At 41.6% G+C, this 19686-nt stretch overlaps 1 protein-coding gene across 1 annotated transcript in view; it reads left to right on the top strand.

The window, feature by feature from the left end:
* The first annotated feature begins 3470 nt into the window (after positions 1-3470).
* Positions 3471-19686, top strand: part of LOC145417090 (ionotropic receptor 21a-like) — a 79826-nt gene continuing 63610 nt past the window's right edge. Inside the window, exons 1-3 of the mRNA XM_080285883.1 lie at positions 3471-3560; positions 4888-4944; positions 13387-13604. Coding sequence (XP_080142009.1) covers positions 3471-3560; positions 4888-4944; positions 13387-13604 — 365 coding nt within the window. The remainder of the gene's footprint in view (positions 3561-4887; positions 4945-13386; positions 13605-19686) is intronic.

Here is a 19686-nt window from a genome sequence, read left to right as displayed (position 1 = left end):
TGGTGGACTGCAAGCTGTAGTTATCTTCCTACCATCTTCCTGTCGGGGGATAAGCATGTAGCAGAGGGATGTTGTATAACCAGGCAGCGGAGCCGAATAGCTACATCGGCGCCACCACGAGAAGGTGTCAATCTCTAGCAAAAGCAGATGATAAAATTGTGTAATATACTAAATACTGTAAATCCGGTGGCTCAATCGGTAGAGAGGTGGCCTGCAGTCCTAACGGACCCAGGCTCGAATCCCGGGTGGAGCAGGGAACAGTTTAAGGATTTGAATTTCATAAAAATCAGACTTTACTGATCTACCAGAAGACCCGCCGACATGTCGTAAAAATACCCCCGCTAATACCAATACACCAGTCCTGTATGAGACAGCCCTAGCATGTACTCAATATGGACGGTGGGTGTTAGCGCCGAAGAGGTGACATGTAGAGGTGTATGGTATGTAGGAGGACTACTGGGCCTTGAAAGCAGGCTGTGAAGCCTATGCCCAGAGTCGGTCACATAAAAAAAAAAAAAAAAAAAATCGGTAAGAAAGAGGCGTTACGAAGCCTTCATGCCACCTTGGATGGTACCCTTGACCGTTAGTTATATGTATTTATTGTTATGATTATTATTATTATTGTTGTTGTTGTTGTTGTTGTTATTATCATTATGATGATGATGGTGTGTGTGTGTGTGTGTGTGTGTGTGTGTGTGTGTGTAGCCCTTCCCATCGACCCTGTCTGTTCTACCTGGCTGCTGCCGTGAGTGTTGGTCAGTCTGTGTGTGTCTTTGTCCCGTGTAGGGCCTCAGAATTGGGCGCCATCATTCCTCCCCTGCACATTTCAGGTTCCTACTATTTAATCATTACCAGTGGTGGTGGCGATGATGCTCATGATAGTGGTAGTGGTGAGCGCTGCCTTCACTACTGGTGCTGTCCTCTACCCCACCTCACTAGCAGGTCAGTTCGCTACCAAGAAGAAGGAACCATAATAATATTTAGAAAAGCCACTTAAGTGGGAATATACAACTGTTATATAGCTACTTATGCCAACATCCTCGTCGATAAAGCAGGCACCCTTAACAGTTTATTTCTGTAAGTGATGTATTGATATTGTCTTGTATATAATTTCTGCACTCTAAGCCGATACCGAAAATACATAAATCAGATATAAGACCCAAGGGGGGATTCACACCAGCGGCGAGCCGATGTATATCTAGCGCGGCTAAGAATATGACCTTGACATTGACCTACTTTCACCAATTTCGAACTTGTAGGAGATTTATATCCCTTCTACACACCTGTAAAATTTGTTGATAGTATCTTGTGCGATTGTGAAGTAATGGTGGTAACAGACACACAGACCTTGACCTACGTTCACCAATTTCAAACTCATAGGAGATTTTCATCCCTAGTATACACCTGTAAAACTTTGAGATGATATCTTGAGCAGCTGCGAAGTTATCGTGCTAACAGACACGCAGGAAGACAAACTTAAAACACTAGTCGTAAGAGATTTTCATCCCTACTATACACCTGTAAATTTTGGTGATGATGCCTTGAGAGGTTGCGAAGCTATCCTGGTAACAGACAGACAGACATTGACCAACTTTCACCAATTTCGAACTCATCATTGCTTTTTTTTTTTCCCTACTACACCTATAAAATTTATTATATCTTGAGCGGTTGGGAAGTTGTCATGCTAACACACACACACACACACACACACACACACACACACACACAGAAATTGAAAACAACACCAGCTTTGATTCACGGCTGGTAAAAATACTACCATGTAGTACAGAAAATAAAACTCCAAGGAAGAGGAGCTAGAAAGCGTTCTAAGCCGACGAGAATACTGCTCTTACACCCTGAAGGTAGAAACTGTTTTATCTCTGCAGTAAAACATTAGCCAAATGTGAGTATAGTTCTTCCATTTTAACAGTTTACTGTATCCTTATATTTGTAAGCAAGAAGAAAATACCATTGTACTAGTGTCTATAGGCTGCACGAGTCATTAAAGCAGACATTACATTTCTGCCAAGTAGCCTAGCAGACTTCTTCCTGACTACAACATGCAACATTCAAATTTTCAGTCTAGGTCTCTGTTTCAGTTCTAGGTACAGAGTAGGGTAGAAAAGACCTTATTTGAGGATCTTATGGCCGGATCGCGAATCGAATCGGGAACTTCTTGGTTGTAGATCAAGGTGTTCTTCCGATAACACCACAACAGTCTCCTTTGAGCCATGCTTACTTTCGGCTCTTTTGCCCTTGTGCCTGTTCCCTTTGCAGTACAGTTGGGGACCTTTGCAGTACAGCTGGGAACCTTTGCAGTACAGTTGGGGACCTTTGCAGTACAGTTGGGGACCTTTGCGGTACTGTTAGGGACCTTTGCAGTACAGTTAGGGGCTTTGTAGTACAGGTAATGACCTTTGCAGTACGGTTGGGGACCTTTGCAGTACAGTTAGGGATCTTTGCAGTACAATTAGGGACTTTCGCAATACAGATAGGGACCTTTGCAGTGCAGTCGGGGACCTTTGCAGTACAGTTAAGGACCTTTCCAGTACAATTAAAGACATGGATGTAGAGCGACTGCAATGGATCGTGTTCTTGGGGAGAGTATACAGTCAAAACTGCCCGTGTGCCTCAGGGATCCTCGCACACACAGTAGGTCTTAGCCTTCGTACTCCTCAACTATTTCCAACCTTTCTTGAGTTTATTTGTATTTTATACCTTACTGATGCTAATTTATATTAATATCTTCACTCAAACATGTCTCAAATAATTCGCTACTGATCGAGAATGAATATCAATGGAGAAAGTTAATTCCCAGATTAAGGCAGACCTATGCACCTAGGAGGAAATAATGAAGTTGAAAAATCAAGCTGTACTGTACGTGATGCCATTTACAGCGAGATGAGCAGAGTGGTAGCTGTACAGGGAGCTGCTGTTAGAAGTGTCAATGAACAATACAGAGCTCTCAAGAATAATCTAAGAGATATTGATTCAGTGTGTGGATGGACAAGGGGACCCCGAAACATAAAATGACATGGCAGTGGGATGAGGGTGTAGGGCTGCAGTTATGGAGAAGAGAAGACTTCACCAGGAATGCAAAATGGGTAGAAACAAATAGGAACGCCTGGTTGACAAGAGTAGGGCTAGAAAAGAGGTATACAGGGCAAAATCTGAGCCCCAGAAACTTTTACTGAATAACCAAAATAGTGTTGAAAGGAAGAATATGATATTAAAGATGGCAAATCAGATGAAGAGGGAAAACTGGGATATCTCAGGTGAGCAGTGTGTGAAGAATGATGAAGGCCAGGTAGTGGTGAAAAATAAGGGTAATAAAGACGCTTGGAGAGCATTATACCCGGTTGGTGAATGAAGAGTTTGACTGGAATAGGAAAGGTTTGGAGTCTGCAGATCCAGTGTTTAGCCTTTGGCCTTTAACTGGCACTGGTGCTATGAGCATGGCAATAGGCAGAATGCGGTTGGATAAGGCAGGTGTATCTGGACTGACTGCTGAAATTTTGAAGGCCCCAGGAGATATAGGTCTGGGGTTTGATACTGATTTGGTAAGTATGATTATGTACGTGTTGTCCCAGATGACTGGCTGAAGAGTGTGATTGTAAATGTGTACAAAGGGAAATGTGATGGCCTGGAAAGAGAAAATTATAGAGGAATAATACTTTTAGTCCAGATAATGAATGTAATGGACAGAGTTCTAGAAGGTATGATTAGAGAAAAAGTGAATACTGATAAGATGCAGTTTAGGTTTATGATATGCAAAGAAACTACTGATGTCATATTCATTGTTTGACAGCTTTAGGAAAAATGTAATTATAGGAAAGGAAAGGGATTTGTACTTTGCTTTTGATAATTTGGAGAAGGCCTGACAGAGTTCCTCGGGAGGTCGTGAAGTTGGCAATGAGAAAGTTTGAGGTCGAAGAGTGGCTGGTTAGAATGGTTATCACTATGTATGTGGGTGCTCGCACCCAAATGACAGTGAATTAAAATTTGAGTGATGAGCTTTCCGTGAATGTTTGTATGCATCAGGGGGCAGGTCTTGAGCATCTATATGCTTATCTTTGTGTTTGAAGCCCTCTCACGTGACTTCAGAGATGGACTCCCGTGGGAGATGTATGCAGATGATTTGGTGTTGACTGCAGAAACTGAAAGGGAAGCAGAAGGAATGATTTAGGAAGTTGAAAGATAGTATGGGGGACAAGGGCTGGAGAGTAAATGCAGATAAAACAAAGATGTTTCGATCTAGGGTTGGCAGGACTGTCAACGAAGAGGGAGAGTGGCCATGTGAGGTTTGCCACGAGGGCGTGAGAAGTAATTCTATCTTGAACAATGTTTGTGATAATTAGGTGCATAAGATATGTAGCGGTATTACCCGTATGCTGCGAGATATTGCTGATTTCATGTGTGCGGTGTGTCGGGGAGAGCATGTGGAGACTCTCAGACGTGAAACGATTGATCTTGCTGGTTTGATCTTGCTGGTGTGTCTCTTGAGTGTGTGGAAGAGTTTTTTTTACTTGGGAGACATGTTCTGTGTTGGATGTGCAGCTGAAGCTATCTCTTTGTCAAGAGTGAGAAGTGATTGGAGAGAGAGAGAGAGAGACAGACAGACAGACAGACAGACAGACAGAGAATTATAGGCTATAAATGAAGTAAAAAATAATTTAAAAGAAACTGATGCCCCATATTCAATATTACTTAAACCATAACAAGATAAGTACATGAAACTTAGGGATCAAAATCTTAACTCAAAGTAACGGAACTAACAATTCTACTGGAAGACACACTTTGAGAAATAAAGCCTCAGCATTCTCCTAATGAGTAGTTAAGGGAAATGTGACCATTTCTTTATTATGCCATTGAGTCCAACATTTACAGGAGAGATTTGCTGCCTCTCAGAAGTCTGTCATTACAGGTTTGCTGCTGGTTCCAGAGGTATTGCTTACTAACCACTATGATATAAAAGATGTAAACCAACTCTGCTTATCAGTCTGATATGACCAAGAAACGATCACTGGATATCGGGCAAAAAATGTGGTACACAGAATGGAAAATATGTAATGGAGACGTTGGTAAGAGCTCTGGTCAAGCACTGAAATATGCAGATGATGCGTTCTTACCAAACATTCGTGTTGTGCCCCGCCTCATTCACGATCTGCCAGCCACTGCTTAAGAAAACAAAATGCATTTCAGTGCTTTGCTGCATCTTAAGAAATGGTTGAGGGGTTCTTCGATCAATGGGAGGTTAAATGGACTGGCCTTAATGAATGTTTATGTTCGAGTGGCCGTTGATATCCTTGAAGTTATTGATCAATTTGTCAGACAACACACAAGGTGTATGCATTTCTCTAATGTGTTGTCAGATGAATAATATCTGAAAACCACAATTGATCAGAACACATGTTGAAGCTAACAGAATGAATCCATGTTTTGTTTCTTTTGTATACGGATACACAACCATTTTTCTTTTTCTTGATTTGCACTACATTATCCCAGTGTATCAGGCTGCCTCTTATTGGAGAACTAAAGTTTAATACAACTAAGTTCTCCGCAATGATAATAGGTAGTTAATAACACTGCATTCTTCCTTATAAAAGTCTGTATATGCAAAGATTAATATCTACCGGTATGTATTAAAACTACACTAATTGGACTATATTTTGTTTTATTAACTTGTATGTACACTGTATATTTTGCTTTCACTTGCCCATAAATTTTTTAAATCAGTACACGGAGTAGGTCAACATCCTTAAATTATTCCTGGATATGCCCCAGCTGAATAGAGAGCCTGCCAGAGACCAAGCAGCATGGACAGCCGCCATTAGATGACCAAGGCCGACGCATGCAAGCATGCTGGAGCCATTATAAATGAAACGACACGTATATATATATATATATATATATATATATATATATATATATATACGTACGGTATATATGACCTACTGTACACTTTCCTGATAAATAACAAGTGCCGAAACCAATAATAAGGAATATATGCGGACAGGATCAAGAAATCGTCTTATTTTGAAAGACTGCATCTCTCTGGAACTCGCTTCAGGAGTTGTTTCCCCCGAAACTTCAGCCTACAGCTGTTTAAGTCCATCTCTTACAGATATTTGATGAATGGAGGACACCAGTAATCTACTGTAAGGATTGTTTTTTATTCATTTGTTTTCCCTTCCTCAGGTCTCTTATTAAAAAAAAAAAAAAAAAATGCACAGCTACCACTAAACTGTGCTGACTGTACCACGGCAGGAGTGCGAGTCACGCACCTGCAAGCCTTATCAGTCACGCTCCTGCAGACCAGAATAGACACAACAGGGCAAGAAGAAGGATATACCCCTGTTCCCCTCTCCTTTCTTCAGTTTGTCACTTACCTATCACCTTCCACCTTTTAGAACCCCCCCCCTTGCCAATTCCCACTTTTTCTGCCATTCCATTATCCCTTTTCTCTACCCGCCACACCCACCTCACCCCTCCCAGAGAAGCTTTCCTCTCACCCCCAGCAGACAGAGAATCAGCTGTAGGTGACGATACAACCCCCAGGATGCGCCACCACCGATGGCTGGACAATAAATGATGCTAAAAATATCACCCCTTCAGACCACGCCATTATAGCTGTACTGATGGCGCCAGAACTGCTGTGCTAAAAGTTGATTGTTGTTCTGCAGGTGGCGGACGCTGTTCTGGGGGAGCTGTTAGTGCTGTGCTGAAGGCCTCGCTGTCTCCCGCCTGTACCGTCATCTCTCTCACACACCCGCCATCAGCCACCTCACACCACCCCCTCCACCAGGTGATGCTCAGTTGTTTTTACAACCGAAACAGATGCCAAAAAAATATACTGTAATATAATAAAAAGCAATTGACACTACTACTACTACTAATACTACTACTACCACTACCATTAAAGGTATGGCGTGAATGGCATCAGGAGTGGCCAGTGACTGTCCTAGAAGCCAAGAATGGATCAGATACCAATATTTCTCAGGAAATGTCACAACTTATACCCATCGCAAGGCAGGTACGTAATAATAATAATAATAATAGTAATAATAATTAGTAGTAGTACTAGTAGTAGTAGTAGTATAAAATATGTAAATAAATCGCTGCAAACTGAGGCACAACTGAAGAAATTTTATGGTTATTCTAATTGGCATGGAAAGCTTCATAGCACCTCTTCCTTGGCCACTTATTTTGCACATCAAACCTTATCGATTAAGATACAGGTCCGTATTCTCGTCGGTTAAGGAAACTGCCTAACACTGTGCCTTAATCCTTTCGCGCGCGGTAAGTTTATAAGTTTTGTGTTCCACAACACATCGGCTTTTCTCTCCTCCCCTCCACCCACCACGCGCTGCATAAACTGTATTATCGACTTATTTTCACCACCAAAACATATTTATTTTGTCACAAAACCACATATGCCTAGTTATCGATGTTTGTTCTACACAATAAGCACACACACACACACACACAAAACACTATGCGAACGTTAGGGCTTGTGAATAAACATTCGGGAACATTCATTTGACTTCCCAACATCATAACTCGAAAGTTTATCAATCAGTCTCTGCGTATTATGCCATCACTGGAAAGAGAACTTTGTTAGCTTTCGAATGGGGTAGGTGGCATGTTGATACGAGGTGTGGTGTTCGAGTAATAAGTGAAAAAGTAAAACCCATTTCCGACAGACAACAGATTTTTTATTCGGGGAGCTCTAGCGAAAAACTTATCTTGGCAGTGTTATGTTTTTATTTCATCATCCTATTCAGAATTTCATTGGCTTTCATTTGAGACCAAACGGTGATCCAACACCTCATATTTTTCGAGAAAAATACAAAAAACTATGGTGTACCCACCCACACGCTGAAACGCCATCAGCCGCACTCGCTTACGTTATTTTCCCATAGCGCACAAACAGTTTTATGCTTGATAGCTAGGCTTTGTTTGGTCATATACCAACAACTATTATAAAATTACTTTTTTTTTTTTTTTTTTTTTTAGTCTTCTCAGAAACCACACATGATCACCACACCTGTTGCTACCAATTGAAACTGAAGCTGTACTTATTTCCCTGTCATATGTGTTGAGGTAAAGAACAGTATATACTCGTATGTATGTGTAAATATACTGACATAAAGATAGGTAAATAGATAAACAGAAAAAATGACTTACTTCTCCAGTGGCGATGCTCTTCCTGCAGGACCAGATGGGTTTGGAGGTGAGGAGTTTTGTACTGCGTGTGGGTTTTGAATGTGTGTGTGTGTGTGTGTGTGTGTGTGTGTGTGTGTGTGTGTGTACACAACAGTACATGAATGTGTTCTGTAGGTCACATTTGGATAACCTAAGGTATCGCAGACGATATTTTCTGACGAGCACGTGGTGCAGTGTTTACGTTCATCCACACAAGCATACGATAAACATATCACAGTAACACCCATGCTTTATTTCACACAAGAAGCATACGGAATAAATATAACAATATAATAAAATCAAATATCCCCAAACCGCCTCTATTTCATCACCTCCTGACAACGGTGTGCCGTGGCTGTAAGGCGTACATGACTCATGCCCTAGTCATTATTTTATCACGTACACTCGTTGCACTGTACTCCTATTTATTGCACTATAACACTATCCAACATATATCAGCATAAAACAATGATTTCATCAACACCTTGCCAATTATTCCGTTCATGACAACGCCATGTAAGCATACACTTAGCCACTGTGGGGGGGGGGGGGGCAGGGCGGGCAGTTTGCCCCCCTTGGGAGAATTGGGGGGAAATGCTGACAGGGATTTTTGACATACAGTAGTTCTTGTATGACAAAACAGTTTTCCTAATTTTACCACTTGTATATTAAACAATATTATCTATTTCTCTCCTCCATCCTTCTTTGCTTCCTTCCTCTTCTGTCTTTCATTCCTTCATTCTTTCCTCGTCCTTCCGCCCACGGGTGACTTTACGCTCCCTCTTCTGTCTCACTTTCCTTCATTCTTTCCTCTTCCTTCTGCCTCTGGGTGATTCTACACTGAATGACAAGCCAAATGGTTTCCTGTACACCAGGAAACATTTACGACGCTGGGTGGTAACCATATAACCAAATTTTGGCGCCTGGTGTTTTAGTGGGTAATTACGGCACTCCAATCGGATTGAGCCGATGAAGGTTTATATCCAAGCAGTGATTGGGATTCATTGCTCACGTAATACCACTCAGGGATGAGTGAGGTTGGTCACTCTCATCTTAAATGTCAGGACAAACTTGCCTAGCCCCGGGCTCCTACGCTTCTCATGGGGCAACATAGGATTGGATGATGGATGGATGGATTATCTATTTCTAAAAATATTTAGGAGCAACAGCTTCCTTTGAAATCGAACACAACAGTAAATATTATAAAACCGTTGAGAAAAATGACCAGTTACAACATAACAATTTCCCCTATCACCTTAGATTATGTGGTTAATATTAGAGCTCTAATGATGTTTTGCACTTGAATCCTGATGAGGTGTAAAAATAGCCTTCCTGTCCCTCAGCCACATCCTCTCACCCTGCAGCCATATCCTCTCACCCTGAAGCCAGTTCAAACACTGCACAATTATTGTTATAAACAACTGAAACAGGCAGAATTTTTGAAGACTGCATGAAGCTATTTTGATCACCTCAGACTACATTTTAGAAAGTAAGCAGATATAATTACGTGTGCCAGGGGCCACGTTTGGATGAGGGACAGGGGGACGTGTCCCCCTCACTTTTTGGAGCCTGGGGGACAGAGTATCTTTTGTCTCCCCCACTTTTCTAGGTGAAAATTTTCAGGATGAATAGCTTTACGATTTCTTTCTTTTTTTCCTAAATGGAAAAATCATTTCTATGCAGTACAGTACAGTTCAGGTGATATGAAAATCATTCCCTGCTGAGTCGGGCAGGTCGAGTGGTCACCTGAGTCAAAGATTAAGAGAGGTTAATTCCACCAGATGTATTTACTTACATCAGTCTTGACGTATGCACCACCCCTGATGCCTGAGCCAGTGAAAATCAAACAAAGAGAATAAGTAGTGGAAAACAGAATTTCTCTTGGCTACCACCACAGCAGTAGTACAAAACAGAACACCAGACTGGGGGTGGGTGCGGCAGAGAATTTTGATTTACACATTATGTGCTAAGTGGTGAGTGAGAGAGAGAGAGAGAGAGAGAGAGAGAGAGAGAGAGAGAGAAATACAAAACTGCAAAGGAAAATAGAAAATAACGATAGTACCACGAATGTGGAAAGGTGTGTGTGTTTGGGACACTCACGCCAGTGTGGTGTCAGATATTTTGGGGAAATATTCCAAGTGTTTGCGCCCTCCATCGAAAATCCTGGATACGCCACTGGTTGTAAGGTGGTTTCCCGCCTCCCCCTAAAACTGCTGCACATTTCACCATTTCCATTTCCTTGCTCACTAGCTATTCCACACGATATTCACCTGATTCACTGTCACTATTGTTCAATGGTTCAATACTCATATTTGGTGCAGGGTAGAGGTAGTGTAGTTGTTGCGCCATGGCGAAACACAGTAGCACAATCTTCGTTGGGCCAACAGCTGTGAACGATTCACAAACACCTAATTTCCTATTGCAAACACCAAGTCTAATCACAACAGTGCCCAAAAAGTATACACAAGCATTATTGGTATAGTGAAATATGTGCCTGGGACAGGGGTAATAGAGGAGGGTTTTAAAGGACACTACTGCACACTACCTTCTCCCCTCACAGCCATTGTGGTACTAATCAACCTGTCCACACTGCCGCGCATCTCGGGACCCACAATTGCAACTTATTACTTCTGATGAGTGCCGGACAAGCTACACACCTCCAAAAATGACGCTGATTGGCTGAAAACATACTTTCTGGCTAATGTTATTTTGCTTTAACCCGCCATGTGCTGGCTATTTTTAGCCCTCTGGGTCACCCCAGTCCCGGCCATTTTTTGGCCTTTTTTTTGGCTAAAATGATAGATTTTGATGTGGAAACAACGAATTTCGCCATTAACCCTTTAACACCGGGTGTCATTCCAGAATGACATTGCAAAAACTGGACCAAACCGCGGGTGTCATTCTCGAATGTTTGTGAATATTTTGAATACCCCGCGTTTTTTCCGTGCATCAATTGTTTCAAGGGAGAGTAGCTATTAAGTTCTTTCACTCCAGCCGACCCCCACCTCCCTCCTCCCCCCCCTGGGGCCCCACCTCCCACCCCCTGGGTCCCCCACCCTACCCCGGACCAAACACGCATCAGTATCTGTCCAGCTGTGTGAGTGACAACACTGCTGATGTGATAGTGAAGTGCAGGCAATTACAGTGCCTTTTACCTGCCTCAGTGAACACAGAGTGGGTGTTTATCATATGTGCAGTGTTCATATATGTTTATAGTATTATTATCAGAATGAGGTTGGCATTTGGTAATGGTGTGTGAGCGAAAAATAGTGATTACAACACTGCTGATATGGCAGTGAAGTGAGGGCAATTACAGTGCCTTTTACCTGCCTCAGTGAACACAGAGTGGGTGTTTATCGTATGTGCAGTGTTCATATATGTTTATAGTATTATTATCAGAATGAGGTTGGCATTTGGTAATGGTGTGTGAGCGAAAAATAGTGATTACAACACCGCTGATGTGGCAGTGAAGTGCAGGTAATTACAGTGCCTTTTACCTGCCTCAGTGAACACAGAGTGGGTGTTTATCGTATGTGCAGTGTTCATATATGTTTATAGTATTATTATCAGAATGAGGTTGGCATTTGGTAATGGTGTATGAGCGAAGGTAATGGTGTGTGAGCAAAAAATAGTGATTTTAGATCGCTCACTTCTAATGGCACTGCCCATCCAGTGATAGTCAACGAAATCATGAAACCTACATCATTGCAAAGCCGAAGGTTAGTACTTTCTAATGGTACCTTATTTTTCGCTCTAGATTTATTCTGTGCAGAGTTATAAAGGTTTAAAGTTTGTTTACATTTTGGTCGAAACCCCCGCGGGAGAGGACAGTCGGGGCAAAACAATGCCCACGGTTAAAGGGTTAAAATGCTCACCAAGGCTCTCTCACGCTCACCAAGTACGTGAGAGAAAGCCGTTTTCTATGTAAGGTATACTCAAGTATTTATGCTGGAAAGGTATAGCAATGTTCAGTACACTTTCTGATCACTTATTACTTGAGCATCTATCACAATTTGCGTGTCTTTCTCACTGTGAATGGATTATCTTACACTTACTTGAAGATAGGTACAATCTGACTTCATTAGGTAGTCCTGGCACTTACAAGAAGGTATTTACAACTTGACTTCACTATATAGTCCTTACACTTACAAGAAAATTTTTACAACTTACACTTACTGTACATGAAAATATTTACAAAATCCCTTCACTATGTACAGCACTGGTTGAGGCACACAGGCAGAGTGAGGCAGAGCGAGCGTGAGGGGGGGAGCGAGTGAGTGTATGGCCTTGACAGCCTGGGGGATGGTAGAGGAACAGTTACCTTACATGGCTGCAAATTTTTACCCGCGAATCTTGAAAAATGCAGTCACAGTAAAGTTTTTTATTTTAGACCATTTTAAAACGGCACTGGCACTGGCCGTGGCATTATGTCAGACCGCTTTAAAACGGCACTGGCACGTGGCGGGTTAAAGACGCCAAAAACATCAATGCATATTTTCTCAGCCAGACGCTAAAGACAACTAACGTGTCAATGAGTACAAAGGGGTTAAGCTGTTTATTTTGCTTATGACTACTTACTGTCCTCTCATATTATTTGAATAACTCTAATATCATCATATTCCTCATAAATAACGTACAATATTATGTTACCTGGCCGTACCCAAAAATAAATCACAAAGGCAGATGTGTTAGGGAGCTTCCTGAACTGACCAGTATACGGGCCTTACTCCTGCATCTGAATCTGGATCCACCTCAAAATGGAAACAACTCTTCCTTGATCCATTGCCCAATGCCCACCTGTCAACCAAAGTTCCTTTTAATATGATAATATATTTTTTAGATACCTTGCAAGCAAACGGACACAGGCTTTTACATAACCTATGTCCAATTTCGTGGGTTGAGGTAATAATAGCACTAATGTTTATGGTAATGATACTGAGTCAGCTGGTGAGATATCGACAATGGTGATGGTGGTGATAGTGGTGGTGGTGGTAATGGTGGTGATGGTGATGATGATGATATCTGAACTCTCTCAACACTGGGTTCATTCAGTTGGAAAAAATTAGTTTCTCTCTCTCTCTCTCTCTCTCTCTCCCTCTTACAACATCCAAGGGTGAGAAAAGATGTATGAATGACAATGATGACTACCATAATGTTGATGATGGTGATGATGAACACTAGGTACGTTCGAGGTCATGGTGCACCCTGGTCATCGTGTTGAGTAACGACCTGGACAACCTGAGGAGCTTAGCGGAGTGGTTCCTGGAGGGCAGTCTGCTGGTGTGGGCTACGAAGCTGATAGTGATTACAAGACTCAACATCCAAAACCTGAGAGATATCATGTCTTCTCATTGGACATTCTCCATGATGAATACTATCTTTGTCAACTCCCAGGGCAGGTTAGACATAGATAGTTATATAGATATATAGACAGACAGGTAGGCAGGAAGGTAGGTAGATGGATAGCTGGACGGATAGACACAGACAGACGATATATATAGATAGAATGATAGATAGATAGATAGATATAAATATAGATATAGATACATTTTTACGATTACCATCTTGGTCTAACTGACCATCTTCAACAGGGATTCCCTTTGTTAGATAGGTGGGTGAAACACTATTTATCTTTCTATTGCCAGAAGCCTTAATCCCGTACGGGGTGGCCACAAGCAAATCGCCTCCACGTCGCCATGTCCCCAGCCATTTCACTGCCCTGCTCCCAACTCGCACACCCCTCTCACATATACCTCTCCACTCCATCCCTCCATCTCATCCTCGGCCTCCCCCTCCCTCTCCCCTCCTCCACCTCACTCACACTCTCCTCGTCAGTCTCTCACCCTCCATCCTCCCCACATGGCCAAACCACCTCAGTTTACTCCTCCTAACGCTTCCTGTCACACCCACATCCACACCACAATGCTCCTTTATATCCACATTTGTCAGCCTGTCTCTCCATGTGACTCCACAAGCTCCTTTTAAGTATATAATTCATTTCCACTGCTCTCACTCTTGACTTATGTCCTTCCAACAACGTCTAAGCTTCACTTCCATACGTTAGAGTTGGTATCACAATATTGTCATGTAGTAACTTTTTCACTTCCATGCTCACTTTCCTGTTTCTTATCACTGCCTTCAATGAACCAGCAACCTTTCTTCCTTCTTGTATCCTTTCAAGCACTTCACCTTCCAAACTTCCATCCTTACTCATCACACTCCCCAAGTACTTAAACGTACTCACATTTCCATTTCCTTACCATCCATCCTCACTGTACATTCACTGACTTCACCTCTCTCAAAGACCATCACTTTACTCTTCCCTACATTCACCATTAAATTCTGTTTCTTACACACTCTCCCAAACTCATCCGCCAAGCCTTACAGCTCCCCTTCATCGTCACTTAACAACACAGTATCATCTGCAAACAACAGTACAGGGAGATTCCAAACACTTCCCTCTCTCACTAAGGCCACTCCAATATACACTGTCCTACCCTGTATCTCTTTTATTACCCCATCCATGTACAGATTGAACAGCCATGGAGACATGACACATCCCTGTTTCAACCCAACCTTCAAAGAGAAAATTTCACCCAGTTCAGCATCCACATATGCTGCAGCCTTAGCACCATCATACATACTCTTCACAGCATTCAACAACCTCCCATCTACTCCATATATTATTAACACTTTCCACAATCCTTGTCCATCCACCCTGCCATATGCCTTCTCCAAATCCATGAAGGCCACATACAACTTCCTTCCCTTCTCTAGAAACTTTTTCACTTAAGATCTAAGAATGAATATATGATCTACAGACTACAGTACACAACCTCTTCCCTTCCTAAAGCCTCCCTGTTCTTCTCCAACTATTTCCTCTGTTATATCCTTAACTCTGTCAATAAGTATCCTACCATACACTTTTCCTATTACACTAAGAAGACAAATACCCCCTCATTTTCCCCTTCTCCTTTGTACAAGGGAATAATTATACCTGACTTCCAATCCTCCGGGACTCTACCTTCCTCCCAGGCCAATCCGCATATCTTCCACATCCATTCTAGTACTATCTCTCCCCAATGCTTCAGCATTTCACCACACTCTCCGTCAATTCTTGGGGCTTTCCCCAGTCTGACTTTCTTCATTGCTTCCACAACTTCTATCCTGTTGATTTCTTCCTGTCGTCTCACCTCCCTCCTTCTCCCAGCCATTCCCCAGCCACTTATACTCGCATCACTTCCGTTCTCTATGTTCAACATTTCCTTCAAGTATTTTCTCCATCTGCTCACTTTTTCTCCCTTCTCCACTAGTAATCTACCATTTTTATCTTTCACTCCCCTACTAACTTCACTGCCAGCCTGTCTTACTTTCTTCACCTCTTTCCAGAAACAGACTGTAGTCAAACTCTTACTTTACTACTCGTCTGAGTTATATTACTACAGGTTCTGAATATTTACATAAAACAGGTACACAAGCCCAAGATACTATCCAAGATGAAAGAGAGGGGACAAGATACATAAAAGGGGTAGGTAGGTACTTACATACTAAGTGGCCTTAAACTAACAAACCTCCTGTTTCACTTTACACGACGAGCGGTCCAGCCCGAGTAGGAGAGAGACCCTTGCTCCCTCTCCTACAGGTTATAAAGGGGCTTGGCTGTGCCTACAGCAAACACATTAGGGCACAGCCAATGTCACCTCACCAGAGCAGCCAATCTTTATCTCATTGGCTCCTCACTACTCTAGGTAGAAACCGGAATCAATGGTTGGTAAATTCGCTCTGGAAGGGGTGAGTTTAACAGAATTTCGCCCTCCATGATTCTGTCAAACGCTGCTTCCACTGACACACCTAGGTGGTCTAGATCAAGGGGCGCAAACAGGCCTGTTCCAATTATGGAATTGTTGCCTTCATTAGAAGATGTACACTAATTCCTAGGGCAGCATAAAGATGTCACTGCGCCAACCCCTCATTACTGGTTTAGGGCTGTCATCTTGGATCAGTTCGGAGGCAGGCAGTCCAGTGTAGGTCATCAAAAAAGGTCACTCCATAACCCTCAGGGAGATGTATACATACATATTTATATACAGTATACTCATACCATATATATATATATATATATATATATATATATATATATATATATCATCAGCTGTTTGAGTATCCACTGCAGGACCGGCCTGTCCCGACCGAAGTCGGGACGATACAGCCAATGTATCTCTACCAAGTGGCATAGGCTGTCTGGTAGAGATTGTATGTAGGGTGAGAAGTGCTTGTAAGTGTAATTGTAGTGTTGGAGTGGCTTTGGATGTGTGTATAGTCTGTGGACCAAGAGTAATCGGCCAGCGCATGCCGACTGGGTGCAAGCATACTTTAGAGTAAGCGACACTGGTTCAACCGCAGCACCCCTTGTGTCCGCCAATGCAGTATGTGGCTGGGTTAACACTCCCAAAGTTTATTACCCTGGCGAGGCGCGAACACTGGTTCACCCGTGTACGAAACGCACACTGTACCACTGTTCCACAGAGGCTCATATATATATATATATATATAAAGATACATAGATGTGTGTGTGTATGAGTGTATACAGACAGACAGACAGACAATTCTTTACTTCATAAAAATCTGAATACACAACTTATTTACATATACTGTACAGTACGAAAATTTATACACCCTCAGTGGTGCACTAACATAATGCAACATGTTATGTTACTATACATATATATACAACTGGCCTAAACACAAAGAAACGCAGGTATATGCTGTTCCTAGTTACCTTGCAACTACCTCATTGTAGGCTCATGATTTTGAACAAACATAATTCTAGATTTAATAGCATCAAAATCATTTTCACTCAAACACTCAACATCATAGACTGTTAATAAAATATTCCTTGCTTCTCTTGTCAGAAACTGTGCATCATATGTGTTCAGCAAACTTTTGTCCAAAAATACACTAGGTTTCTTAAGAACTTCATACGGAAAACGTATCCTATGCCAATTAATTAAATGGTTAAACATCTTAATGTGTGCCATTCTACATACTTTTTGGTTGCTTCCCCAGTACTTTAATTTCAATATCTTTTCTATTGCCTTGTGATAACCAACTGCAAACTCTTTATAGGGATTGTGGCACTTTGTATTACAAAACCATACTTTTGAGCCATATATACAAGGACGATAACTTCCAAACATTTCTGTAAAATCTCTAATATCAACTCTTTAAATTTCTCAAAATAATGGTACAGCACAGTTAAATTCGTCATAAAGTCTATTCCTACACCTAATTATATCCTTACAGTTAAGATGGTTGTCCAGAATAAAACGTAAATGCCTACTTTCCTTAACAACAACTTTTTTTTGGTCAAACAGTCATTCACCTTTCCAAGGACCTGTCATTTTCACCTTTGAAATACATGCGTATCGACTTGATTGTATTAATCTATCTTTGGCTTCCTTCTCTAATATATTCAATAGCAAATGTAGACCTGTTGCAGAAGGAGTTAGAATAACTAAATCGTCTGCGTAAGCAATTATATTACTAATCTTATTACCAAGTGCACATCCTATTTTAGAATTAGACACATTTTCAATGAGCTTATCAACATACCGGTACACATTAAAGAGCAGTGATGAGAAGACTTCACCCTGACATACTCCATTCATGATTTTCCATGGTTCAGATATCGCATCCTTATGCCCAGTTACAACCATTTGATTACTGTACACATAAAATAACACATTAACATAGAAATGAGGGATACCAGCATCTAAAAGCCTACAAAAAAGTTTAAAGTAGTTGACTTTATCAAAGACCTTCCTAAGATCAAGAAATGTAGCATATACATTAGAATATGAAAATCTGTTTTCTAAAAATGTTTCCTTTAAAACAAACATGCAGTGGAAGTGGATTCATTAGGTCGAAATCCATGTTGTTTTTCATTGAGATACATAATGTAATATTTTATACTTCAATCAATATTCAAATACTTTTTAGGAAAACAGCAGATGATATAACGGGCCTATAATTTTCAGCTGAGCTGATCTTTAGTCTTATCCATGACAAGAGGTAAGATAACACCAAAAGTCATTTCGTCTGGCACATAACCATGTACAATAAACAAGGAAAATAGCTTAGCTAACAGTCTTGCTACAGTCATAGGACTGAACTTTAAGTGATTGGAATGAATGTCATCATAGCCAATAACACTTTTAAGTCACCAATTGCTTTATTAACATCAGTTGTGTTTTTATTTCCTATCATCTTACCTTTACAAACATCCTCATTAAATTTTTTACACCAGTATTTAAAACCACTCTTATTCTGACAAGCACTATCGTCAAACACCGCTTTATATCTACAGGAAAGTGTTTCAGATAGACATGTCTGTGTGTGTATTTACACACACACACACACACACACACACACACACACACACACACACACACACACACACATGTATATTATATATTTGTATAAATATATATATATATATATATATATATATATACACTATGTATATATATATATATATATATATATATTTATATATATATATATCTATCTATCTATCTATAGCCCGACGCCCTAATCACGCAAAGGGTGGCCGCAGACAAAACGCCTCCAAGTCGCTCTGTCACCCACCATTTGACTACCCTCCCCCAACTCCCCCCTCCCTCATATACCTCTCAACTCCATTCCTCCACCTCATCCTCGGTCTCCCTCTCCCTCTCCCTCCCTCCACCTCACCTACATACACCCTCTTAGTCAGTCTTTCATTCTCCATTCTCTTCACGTGTCCAAACCACCTCAGCGTATTTCTCCTAATGTTCTCACCCACATCTACATCCACCCCACAGCGTTCCTTCACTTCTTCATTCGTCAACCTGTCCCTGCACGTCACTCCACATGCTCCTCTCAAGTAACTCATTTCCACTGCTCTCACTCTTGACTTGTTCCCCTCTTGCAAGGTCCATGCCTCGCTTCCATACGTCAGGGTAGGGATCACAATACTATCATGCAGTGACTTCTTAACTTCCATACTCACCTCCCTATTTCTCATCACTGCTTTCAGTGTACCAACAACCTTCCTTCCCTGCTGTACCCTTTCACGCACTTCATCCCCCAAAGTTCCATCCTTACTCATCACACTACCCAAGTACTTGAATGCACTCACATTCTCCATATCCTCACCATCCAACCTCACTGCACACTCTGTGACTTCATTCCTCTCAAACACCATAACTTTACTTTTGTTTATATTAACTTTCAGTTTCCTCCTCCTACACACTGTCCCAGATTCATTCACCAAACCTTGCAACTCCCATTCATCTTCACTCAACAGTACTGTATTATCAGCACACAGCAACACCGGAAGCTTCCATATCTCACCTTCATTCATTAGAGCCACCCCCTAATCCACTGCCCTACCCTGCACCTCCTTTCCAACCCCATCCATGTATATATTAAACAGCCATG

Source organism: Coenobita brevimanus, chromosome 109 (assembly GCF_032717465.1).
Source record: "Coenobita brevimanus isolate Jiangsu-jjx chromosome 109, ASM3271746v2, whole genome shotgun sequence".
Classification (NCBI taxonomy): domain Eukaryota; kingdom Metazoa; phylum Arthropoda; class Malacostraca; order Decapoda; family Coenobitidae; genus Coenobita; species Coenobita brevimanus.
Note: the sequence above shows the minus strand (reverse complement) of the source record. Positions and strands in the feature narration are given on the sequence as shown.